The following is a 12,540-nucleotide window of genomic DNA, read 5'->3' as shown; positions in this document are numbered from 1 at the left end:
GGTCATGTTGGAAACAAAAACAAAGATACCTGGAAAAACTCAGCAGGTCTGCAGCATCTACGGAGAGGAACACAGTTAACGTTTCGAGTCCGAATGACCCTTCAACAGAACTAAGTAAAAATAGAAGAGAGGTGAAATATAAGCTGGTTTAATGGTGGGGGGTGGGACAAGTAGAGCTGGATAAAGGGCCGGTGATAGGTGGAGATAACCAAAAGATGTCACAGACAAAAGGACAAAGAGGTATTGAAGGTGGTGATATTATCTAAGGAATGTGCTAATTAAGGGTAGAAAGCAGGACAAGCAAGGTACAGATAGCCCGAGTGGGGGTGGGGTGGGGTGAAGGAATCAAAAAAGGCTAAAAGGTAGAGATAAAACAATGGATGGAAATACATTTAAAAATAATGGAAATAGGTGGGAAAAGAAAAATCTATATAAATTATTGGAAAAAAAAGGGGGGGGGAAAAGAGGAAAGGGGGTGGGGATGGAGGAGAGAGTTCATGCCTGGGAGGGTGGTGGAGGCGGGTTGCCTCACATCCTTTAAAAAGTACCTGGATGAGCACTTTGCACATCATAAAATTCAAGGCAAGTGCTGGTAAATGGGATCAGGTAGGTTGGTCAGGTGTTTCTCATGTGTTGGTGCAGACTCGAAGGGCCGAAGGGCCCCTTCTGCACTGTGGTTCTGTGAAATACATCCTTGTAAACCAGCCAGTTTTCTAATCTGGGTTATAGAATATACACTATTTTTGTCCAAGTCACTTTCTTTAAAAAGAAAAACATAAGATGAAACAATTGAAACAAGGGCCAGTTACAAATGCCTAACACCAAAACCATATTAAACAGTTTGTTCCAAACTCAGATCGTATCAGTAGTATTTTTCAGGTGACACAGATAATTCTGTCTCCACACCAAACAGCACTGGACAGATTCCTTTAGCCAATGCTTTTCTGACCTTTTGATGCAGTTAGCAGCAAGGTGAAACAAAGCAATCAAAAACATGTCTTAATTTAAAAATGAAAAGGAAAACTTGTTTGATATAACATCTTTCATATCCCAAAATACATCACAATCAATTAATTACTTTTGCTGAATATGAGCATAAGGGACAGAATATGCCTCTCAACCACTCAAGCCCGTTACCCATTCAATGAGATCTTGGCCGATATGCGACCCAATTCCATATACTGCCACATCCCTTAATACCATTGGTGAGGATAAATCTCAGATTTAAAATTAATAATTGAGCTAGCATCAACTGCCATTTGCAGAAGGGTTGTCCAAATTTCTACCACCCTGTGTATATAGAAATGCCTATTTTCACTAATCTGTCTCTAGCTGCTCAAGTTCCTGACCAGGTAAAAAAATTTGCCTTCAGAATTGTAACTATTTATGCAGGCAAATTTGACATTCAATGTGTGTACAACAAGGAACCACAGAAAGTAATTAAATATATGGCCAGTGAATTGTTTCAGTGAGTTAGTTAAGGGATAAATGTTGGCCAGAATTGGAATAGTACCCTAATCTTTGAAAAAGTACAACATGATCTTATACACGCATCTGAACATGCATTGCAGGACCTCAGTTTAACATCCTACCCTTCAGACATATGTCAGCAAAATGCACAATATTTAAATATGCATTTATGCTGCAATCACACTTTAGTTTCCAAACAATGCTACCTCTCAGTATATACTCACAATAATCAGCAAATGCTTCCTTTACCCATAAAGTTTGCTCTGTATTACTTGAAAATTATTGGGGATAAATAGGATAACAGACAGAACATTGACAGCTCTAAATGTTTAATTGCATTTTTTTTAAAGAAATGTTCATTTTAAATGGAATGGCATGTTGATCAACAGGGCATTGGCGAGACCGCACCTCAAATAGTGTGTGCAGTTGTGGTCTCCTTATTTAAGGAAGGACGTAAATGCATTGGAGTCAGTTCAAAGGAGGTTTACTAGATTGATACCTGGAACGAGTGTGTTGTCTTATGAAGAAAGGTTGGACAGACTGGGCTTGTTCACTGGAGTTTAGAAGAGTGAGGGGTGATTTGATTGAAGTATACAAGATCCTGAATGGCCTTGACAAGGTGGACGTCAAGAGGATGTTTCCTCTTGTGGTGAGTCCAGAACTAGGGGGCACTGTTTTAAAAATAGGGGTCACCCTTTTAGGACAGAGACGAGGAGAAATTTTTTCTCTCAGAGGGTTGTGCGACTTTGGAACTCTGCCTCAGAAGATGGTAGAGGCAGGGTCATTGAATATTTTTAAGATAGAGGTAGATAGATTCTTGTTAGGCAAGGGAATCGAAGGTCATCAGGGTTAGATGGGAATGCGGAAATCAAAACACAAGAAGATCAGCCATGATCTTATTGAATGGCGGAGCAGGCTCAAGGGGTCGAATGGTCTACTCCTGTTCCTATTTTCTAATGCGGTGTACCTCAGGGCAGCACTGGCTAAGGTTGGTTCTGCTATCATATTTTACAAACTAGCCAAATCATTTGAAAGGCAAAATGTTTTACAAGTGGAAGAGAGAGACTGTAGAAAAACTGCACGTGAGCCTACACCCCTCCCATATATTTCCTATAGCCCATTATTGAGCAATACAAGGTGCTAGCGTACACACTTAATTGCAGAATGATACATGGTCAAAAAGATGGGAAAGAAGTGACTAAAGACACAAAGTTTACTTCTGATTTCGTCTGATTCATCAACATGGTTAATATTTCAACAATAAAACTAGAGCAGCCTGCATTTAATTCTACACATCCAGAGGCTCAATTAAGCTGCATTAGAAGTGGAAAAATAAACAAGACTACAAAGGATGTGAAAGATCCATTAATACATTTGCTGCTGTATTTATAGCTCCTTTGTGAGACTGAAATATTTAAATCTTTCAGCACTTGATGAACCAGTCATGTTTCAAACTACACACACTGGACTGGGTTTTGTCCAGGCAGCAAAAGTGGTCTCAACGAGAGGCCATAAAGCCGGGGGCAACCCCTCCTCAGCCATCTGGGGGGAATCCAGCCTGATTTTTTCGCCCACTTTGAAGCCAATGAGCTGCCGTCAGGGCATAGGCTGTGGCGCTAATACTGTAACTGCACCAGGCCAAGAGATGCAGAAATGGTGGTAGGCCAAAGGTGATTGAGAGCTGGGGTGGGGGTTGCTGCAGGGCTAGCCATTTCCTTTGTGGAGCCCCTCTGTGGGCCAGAGTGTCTGATTAGTAGCCCACCCCCATCACCCCAGCCCACAGGGAAGCCGCCAGTGTTCACCAAGTGGTCTCCCCATGCAGTGGAGGGCCCCTCCGCCACTGGTAAAATGCCAGCTGCAGTGGGAAGAGGCCAATTGGCCTCTGGCCATCCTCTACCTTCCCTGCAACTGCCAGAATGCCACAGCAGCAACAAGGGATGGGCATTCCACCCAGCCTTCCCTCCCAATTTTTGCACCCCCACCACCCTGCTTCCTATCCCACTCCTGCAGGTCCCATAAAATTCAGCCTATTGTTTCTGTTGCACAACCTTATGGATATTGTACATTTTCAAAAGAGCAGTATAGAATTTTAATTTGTATTCAAGAATTTTCTTTTTAAGCATAGTAGCACAACAACAATTGATGGTTTAAAGGACATGTGCAATCATTTCTGAGGTGTTTCAATTCCCCATCCATCCAAAAGAGACTATGGATCTACACAGGAGGTGAGGAGGTGGGGGCTGACGCAACAGCAGCCTCAAATGATAAAGTCAGTGGTTAATATGCACACCACATTTTGGGGTCCCAGTGTGCCATAAAACGCCTCGGATGAAGACTAAAGAAGTTGCTTCAATCTTTAAATATATATTCCTTCCAGAGTATGCACTTAATATATTTTCACAGTATTGTCCAAAGTGTACAGTACCTTCCCTTCTGAGCCTGCACTACTATGCACCATTTTCCTCTCCCTGCTTCAACACCAGTGGTACACCTATCAACCAAAACTGCCTTGGCTTCTGGAATTCCCTGCCTAAACTATTCATCCTGCTTATCTTGACCTTCAAAGACCTCCTCTTTGACCTCACCATAGCTAAACCACCCCCCCTTATTCTTCTCAAACAACTTTGTTATCCAAATTCACCCTCCTCCCTTTCCTTTCAAAGTTAAATGTACTGCACAAGCTGCAGTAGAAGCAAAATAAAATTCACCTTCATCTGACAGCCTTTACAAATATTTACCTGCCTTAACTTGGTCTCCATATATATATATATATATATATATATATATATATATACTTGGAGGTCAGGTTCTCCAAGTTTGAACAGACTGCTAATATTGTTCATTCAGCAGCTAATCCTTCGACCTTGCAGTGAACAAATTTGCTGCTGCATTTCCTATGTTACAAACAGGAAGGGGAGTTAATTTAAGCACTAATTTTTCCTCTCACTACATGTCCATAAATGGAGAGGCGTTTTGATTTGTTTCCCTCTTTATAAGCAGTGGCATATTTCACAACCCCTTGGTTTTTGTGTGATACAATTTTCTTTTAATAACCCCAGGGCAAACTTGAGGATGAACTCAAAGGGTTAGTTTATTTGCCAGGTATTTCACCTGGGAAGAGCTCTTTCTCTGAGGCTGCTGGTTAAATGGTAAGCAGCAGACTGATCTATGCAGTTCAGCAAGGCACTATTACTTGTTCCACAAGCCAGAGGCTTATGTTACATGAATCCCACCTCTCCATCATCTTTGACCAAGGATGTGTATCCATTGTCTGGATTCCAAAGACTGTTAAATGTCTCAGCCATTAGGAATTGAAAGAAAGGTTGCAGGGCCTTTTTCTTGACAGATGGTCCATCTTCTATTAGCCAGCCTGGGTTACTAAATGCAGATGGCCTTTGAATGGCTGTGCAGTCTACAGGTGGTCGCTAGTGGCTCCTCCGAGATAATGAGGTGCGAGTTTTCCCAAAACTACTAGGTAGCTTCTTTTGTTCAGGGGCCACAGACATAGGTTCAGCCGTTTTAAAATGTCTTTGTTCAGTTTTAAAATGTTAGAAATAGCAATGATATCATCTATAGATATTTTATAAAAATATACAGTGTAAGGTCTTAGTCCCTCACACCTACAATACAACAGTGAGTAATCTTTAAAGTTTACCTTGAGTATTTCCAGCATTTTCTGTTTTTTTCAGATTCCCAGCATCTATGGTATCTTGCTTTTGTGTTAAAAAGTACCTCATTGGCTGTAAAACACAGATGTCCTAAGATTTTGAAAGGTTTTTAACTTTAACTAACTGGAACAAGTGGAACCGGCCCATTTTCTAAACTTCAGTCAAAGGCCAACAACTATTCCAAATTCAAGCTAGGCGGGACAAACATTCCTATTTTAAACAATAGCCTGCAGATCTCACAAAAGTGCCGCAATAATGATGCAATTCAACCTGTTTCTTAATTAATAGCCATTTAATTAAACACCAAGTTCAGAGCTTCATCTAATCCCTTCCTCGAGATACAAATAATAAGGCACCACTTTTAATTAAACTTGCACTACTGAAAAAGCAATGTGATTTCCCCATCCCATCTCATTGCATGACTAAACTATATTTTTATACAAGGAGCTTTCAGACTAAGTGACAAATAGCCCAGTCATGAAAAATACAAAATGCAAGAAACAATGAAATATGTAAACAAAATCTTGCTTCAGGGTGACAATGTGTTGGACTTCTGATAAATGGCACTGAAAAAAACTATAACGTGCAATTATATGTCATATTTCGCATCCTCTGAAAGTCCCAAAACACTTCCTAGCCAATGAAGTACTGTACTTCTGAAATGCAGACACTGTTGTTGACACAGGCAAAAGCAGCAACTGACGTGCTCACAGCAAACTCTCAAAAACAGCAAAAATAAACGATTAGATAAATTTGCTTGTGACCACAATCTTTATTTAGCAAATTCCCAACCGCAGTCCTCTGGGGAAGCTAGGTGAGCAAGAGGAGAAATGGCACAACTCATCCCATTTACCTCAGACACACCTGGGGGCAATACACAGGCCGGTATTGGCAGATGCCTGAATGCAAGTTACCCACCCACTTGTACATTGTGAATAGAGAAGGGTCACAAAGGAAGGTTAAAAACTTGGAAATTACTTCAGACATTTCTTTTCTTACATGATAAATAGCTTGCTCTTCTCAAATGAACGCATGTTAATCTGTCTTACATTGGAAGAGCTCTTCTATTAACGGACAATTAGATCCAATTAAGTACTTTTTTAATATAATCACTGTCAATATTTAGGAAAATATTGGCCAGGGCAGCAGGGAGCACCCCCCTGCTCTTCTTTATAAGTGTGCTTTGGGAATTTTTACATCCATTTACATTGTCTGATCTGAAAGATGGCACCTCCAACAATGTAGCATTGCTTCCGTCCTGCACTGGAATATTAGCCTAGATTTTATGGTCAAGTCTCTGGAGTGGAACTTGAACCTATAGCCTTTTGATTTAGAGTCAAGAGTGTTACCAATTGAGCCATGGCTGACAACATTACTCATCCTGTTCCAAGATCCCTTCAACCTCCTTCTCCTTCATCCGCCTATTTGATCTATTTTCTAGCCCTATTCAAGATGCTTGGGAAAATGCAAAACCTACAGGCAATCAAAGGATCATCATTGATTCCAAAGAATCATATATCCCACCAGATGAAATTCACAATGCAAATGGCAACCTTCAACAAGCTTAACCAAGATCAGCAAGTTTGGCTGCTTCTGCTCAATTCCCAGGGAGGAGGCAAAAAGCAATAAACAAAAACATTAATAACTAATCTCGATTCTAGATTCCAAAAACTTACAATGCAAGGCACTCAGCAGGATAAACCTTTTGATGGTTTGTTTGAAAGCATGAGGACACACTAACATGCGCAGTCCATTTATGCATGTGAAGTGTCTGATCACACCACTGTCACCTGCTACATACAATCATTGAGATTTATCTGAAGCCAGAATGAAACAGCTAGAAGTGAACTGACATTCCCCCACTTAAAGGCCACCTGCACCACCTCAGGCTGTGAAAGAGGATAAATGCATAACCCATTCAAATGCAAGCCACATCCTTAGTGTTTATTTCAAATTACTTCAATATCAGCTCACTACCATTTCACATATGACAGGACGGCAAAGGGCTGATAATTTTCTACAATATTGGAGAGCTGCTACAATTCAGAGTAACCCAAATGAGACCCATCAGGCTGTCTCAAGAGGAATGTAAAGATCTCACAATACTAGTCAAAAAGCTCTTCAGATGTCACGCCAATGATCTACATTCAACCAAATGCCAATGAGGCGATCAGTAATCTCTTCTAATTTGTGGAATCTTGCAGTGTGACTTGTCTATTTAGTAACAGTAATTAAATGTATACAAAGCACCAAAACATTTCTGAGAAATGTAATAAGGCATTATATAAACATAAATATAATTTTCTTGTCAAAGGTTTTAGCATTAGTTTGGAAAACCTAATAATTAAGTAATTTTCCAAGTCCTTTTCCAAATTAAATCCAGATTACTATTTTTGTGTGATAACAGTAGAAGGCAATCTATGTGCAGCTTTAGGCAATCTTAACATAGGAACCGCATTAAGCAGTACTGCGTTAAGAGGAGATATTAACTAAATAGATGTGTTACCAGGTGTGGTACTTAACTACACAGATTACTGTCGTGATCTGTAAGAATCAGTTGTGTCAGCTAGGGTGGCTGTATAATTAGTCTCAGCATCCCACAACATTTTGAAGTCCAGTTTTTTTTTAAAATCAGCAACCGTTCGAAGACCAAATGAGAGCGAGATCAGACTTAATCGTGATGTTCCACACAGGTCTGACAGCTGACATATTGTTTCAAGTCTTACAACGAGTGTTCTGACAATAGGCCATTGACCTGAATGTTATATCTGTTTCCCTCCCCACAGATGTGGCCAGACCAGCTGGGTATTTACAGCATTTTCTGTTTTTAATTCAGATTTACAGCATCTGCAGTAGTTCACCTTCATAAAGTGAATGGCCAGTTTGATGAGGTTTCCAAGAACAGGTTGACTCCATCCACAAGCATGAGGTTCATACCATCAGGATAAAGGGGGGGAAATTGAAGAAAAAGTTGTGTCTGCGTTCACAAGTACATGTCATTCAAGGAAAAAAAATACATTTGGCCTTGAGCTGACCTAGTGTGTGAAAGTCCCTGCTGTACTATAATGTACTGCTTTAACAAGTGCACGGTAGCAAGATAACACAGGCTGCTCTGAGCAATGGAAAATGGGTTGGGCAGCACAAGTAGCACACTGAAACCTTCACGCTGCTTTAACCAAGGGGTAGGATGAAGGTTTGATCCCACGATAAACTAGTCTCCAATCTCAACTCATTTGGGGAAAGTGAAGACCAGCTGGCTCCTCAAAGGCACAGGGAATTAAGTAGCATAGTTACTAACAGGCAATTTTAAGAGCAACATTGACAAAATATGAGATGGAGAGAAGGGGGTGCATGGCTTAGAGAAAGAAGAGGGAGAAATTTGAAGGGAATGTATATACCCCTACTAAAAAACAAACAAATTAATCCCAAAATATACGTTGCAATTTTGTTGGGGATGCAATCCTCCCTCACCTTTCCTGGAAACCTTGCCTGTGTAAACACTACACTTTACAATCTGTTTCACAAATGTGTACAAAACTCAATCCTGATACAAATGTCCAAATTTGCTAAGAAATGTCACCTTTACACCAAGCACTTAATAACAACAACAAGGTTGTTTGCAGCCTGTTGGCAATGGATTAACTTTACTAAACATAACAAAATAACATAATTCAGGGAACACTATGCTTGGTCCAAGGTCTTGTATTAGGTTGCTATGCTTGGATAAGGAATTCTATACAATGGAAAATGGGAAGTGCTCAGTACTGGGGAATGTCATGCATGGTCAGGTATCTGTTTCTCTGACATCAATTTTATCACTTACATATAATCAGTGTACTGTGTCCTTTTCTGTCTCTAGAAGAACTGAGTGTGCCCAATAAGTGGTACTGAAAACTTCCTTTGAAGTATGAATCTGATGCAACACAGCTACTGTCAGCAGATGAGTTTTATTTCTGTAAACGTATTTTCAATCAGTTTTGAGAGCTCACCACCTTGCTGTGTAGGTCTGACATTAGGAACCAACTTAAAGAAAAAGGCAGTTTCTGTCTTAGTCTTAAAGAGTTTTAACTTAAAAAAAACTTAATGAAGCTGTTTAGCTCAATTGTAGTATTTGGGCATGATACTAAAATATGATTCAACCACAAAGAACAGAATTGCTAGGAGACCGCAGGACTACCCCTCAGTACGAAGAATTACAAACATTCCTTAACCAGCACTGAACACTTAAAACCACATCAAGGAATAATCATGTAGTGGAGATTCTTTCCATTTCTAAGTGATGGGCTCCAATCTTCACAAGGCAATGAACAAATTAAAAATTAAGCAATAATGGCTCCATGAGCGTCTAGATGATGCGCCCCCCCTGGCACTTCAACAAGCTGCAATAGAAGGACAGCTAACCCTCATATCACCCAATGCAAGTGCTGTGTTAGTGATCACTCAGTCAGAAGGTGGGACAAAGCAGACGAGCACTTCCAAAGAGGGAGGAAAACTGAGAGCTGGGTTACCAAAGACCATTCCCCTGAGAACCAGTTAAACTGCAGAGCACTTAAGCAGAATATTATTCAAATGGAGGGAAACTGCAAAATGCTGCTATACGGAAGAATCTGGATGTCCTTGCATATGACTCTCAGAAAATTAGCAGGTTGGTACAGCGAGTAATTAGGAAGGTAACTGGAATATTGGCCTATATTCATTGGAGTTAAGAAGAATGAGAAAGGTGATTTTATTGAAACATAAAATTCTGAGTGGGCTTGGCAGGGTAGATACTGAGAGGATGTTTTCCCCTTGTGGGGGAAATCTAGAACTAGAGGACACAATTTCAAAATAAGAGAGCTTCCATTTAAGATTGAGATGAAAAGAATTTTCTCCTCTCAGGGGGTCATTAATCTTTGGAATTCTCTTCCAGAGAGCAGTGGAGGCTGGGTCATTGAATATATTCAAGGCTAAGTTGGACAGATTTTTGATCTACACGGGACAGACGGGAAACTGGAGTTAAGCCACAATCAGATCAGCCATGATCTCACTGTATGGCAGAGCAAGCTCGAAGTGCCAAATGACCTACTCCTGCTCCTACTTCTTATGTTATCACTCGTCTGCTTCCTCAAAACAATAATCCTTCTCACCCTGTAACAACACCCACTGAACATTATGTTAGCAATCAGCTTGGAGGACCAAACCATAAATTACTCTAAAAAAATTTATTGCCTCTTCTTTCTGCCAACTTTCTCTGCTTTCTTCTTTCTCTCCTGAAGGTGCTGAACTTTTTTTTTGCCGAGGTCGTTACATGAACATCAATATCTCAACCCAATTGATCACCCTTCATGTGTGGCTCAGCAAATTTCCTCCCCTATCCTAATCTCACTCAGAATACCCTACCTCTGTTTTAGATGAGAACAGTGCAGTACATCAGCATAGTTTGCAACACAAGACTTATGTATCAAGTCATAAGCAGGCTGACACACTGGCCTAACTGATTGCATTCATGAGCACATATGGGGAGAGGATTATATCATTTGTAGCTGTAAAAAACTCAAGAGTTTCCAATAGCACAACAATAGTTCATCCAGCACTGTGGCTGCAATATGTACACATGATCTACAAGATGCACCAAAGCAACTCACCAAGTTTACTTCAACAGCACTTCCCACACTTCACTCCCCTAAAACCACGACCATCGAGAAGGACAAGAGCAACAGTGTTTTGGGAACATCACAACCTCCAAGTTCTCCTGACAAATCACGCACCATCCTGTCTTAGACACTGTCAATGGGTCACCATCTGGAATTCCAAACCTGTCATTGTGCCAGCACCAAGAAAGACTACAGTTGTCCATGAAGATGGTCCACCACCACCACCACCACCTACTCAGGAACAACCAGAGGTTGGCAAAAATGGTGTTACACATAACACAAATTTAAACAAAACACAATTAGATGCCTCAATGTGTGATTTATTACGCAGGAATGATGAGCTTCAATGGGTGACAGAGATCTCAGCTCTGACATATAAAAGAGTGTTGCACTTCTCCTAAGTCCAGACAGAATCAAATTAAAGCCTAATAACCCGACCAGGCTTTTTTTTTTACACACATAGATTCTTCCCACTCTGATCATTTTGAAATGTTATCTGATTTAAAGCAAAGAGTTCACCTTCCATTACATTCCAGCTGGAATGAAAACGGATGAACAAGTTGCTGCCCAATTTACCTGGAGATCAGCTTCCCACACACACGGGGGGCGGCCCAGGGCAGCTTCTTCACTCGGTTTCACCGCAAACAGAGCCCGGGGCTCCGGCCAGGGCCGCTGATCTCCAGAGGCCTGTCAACCTCATGGGCCTATCCTCCTTCCCTCTCCCTCTCCCTCGTTCCCCCGAAGCCGGGGCCTTGTGGTCGCCGCCTCAGCCCCGGCTCACACTCCTCACCTTCCCCGCCAGCAACGACCACAGCCACAGACCGACGACAAGCAACGAGGCCCTGGGAAGCCAAGGCCCGGCCATGGCCACGCTGGTGTCGCCCGGCGAACACCCGCTCGCTCGCTCGCTCGCTCACTCGACGCTCAGGGGAAGGGAACCTCGAGCGGCCGGTTCCGCCGGCGGGAGGAGGAGCCCGAAGCAGGAGCCCCCTCACCCCTCTGGCCTGTCAATCATCGGGAAGGGGCGGGGCCTGGTCCAGCCACCGTTGTTGGGGGGGGGGGCGGGGAATGAGCCTTCCAATCAACGGCGTGGGGCGGGAAATATCATTCGCCAATCAGAGGGACCCGTGTCCAGCGGCTCTCTGCCAGCGATTAGAACGCAGGCATTTAACCAATCAGCTGTCAGCAGTTTGCAACAAGGCAAATGGTGTTGTTGGCCTTCATTGCAAAGGGGGCTTGAGTACAGGAGCCAGGATGCCTTACTGCAGCTGTACAGGGCCTTGGTGAGACCACACCTGGAGCGTTGTGTGAAAGGATATACTTGCCATGGAGGGAGTGCAGCGAAGGTTCACCAGACTGATTCCTGGGATGGCAGAATTGTCATATGAGGAGAGATTGGGATGGGTGGACTAGCCCTGTAATCACTGGAGTTTAGAAGAATGAGAGGGGATCTCATTGAAATGTATAAAATTCTGACAGGAATGGACAGGCTGGACGCAGGGGTGATGTTTCCTCTGGCCGGGGGTGTCTAGATCAAGGGGTCACAGTCTAAGGATATGGGTTAGGCTGTTTAGGACTGAGATAAGAAGAAATTTCTAAGAAGGAAATAGATAGATTTCTAGACTCTAAAGGCATCAAGAGGTATGGGGAGAGAGCGGGAGTAGGCGTTGAGATCGAGGATCAGCCACGATTATATTGAATGGCGGAGAAGGCTTGAAAGGCTGAATTACCTACTCTTGCTCCTATTTTCTATGTTTCTTTGTCAGGTG

At 42.1% G+C, this 12,540-nt stretch overlaps 1 protein-coding gene across 1 annotated transcript in view; it reads right to left on the bottom strand.

Moving 5' to 3' along the window:
• The window catches only part of ern1 (endoplasmic reticulum to nucleus signaling 1), an 88,206-nt gene extending 76,466 nt beyond the window's left edge, over positions 1-11,740 (bottom strand). Inside the window, exon 1 of the mRNA XM_078529043.1 lies at positions 11,562-11,740. Coding sequence (XP_078385169.1) covers positions 11,562-11,636 — 75 coding nt within the window. The 5' untranslated portion in view covers positions 11,637-11,740. The remainder of the gene's footprint in view (positions 1-11,561) is intronic.
• Between the last annotated feature and the right edge of the window lie 800 nt (positions 11,741-12,540).

Source organism: Cetorhinus maximus, chromosome 24 (assembly GCF_964194155.1).
Source record: "Cetorhinus maximus chromosome 24, sCetMax3.hap1.1, whole genome shotgun sequence".
Taxonomy (NCBI): domain Eukaryota; kingdom Metazoa; phylum Chordata; class Chondrichthyes; order Lamniformes; family Cetorhinidae; genus Cetorhinus; species Cetorhinus maximus.
The sequence above is the reverse complement of the archived record's forward strand: the minus strand, read 5'-3'. Positions and strand labels throughout refer to the sequence as shown.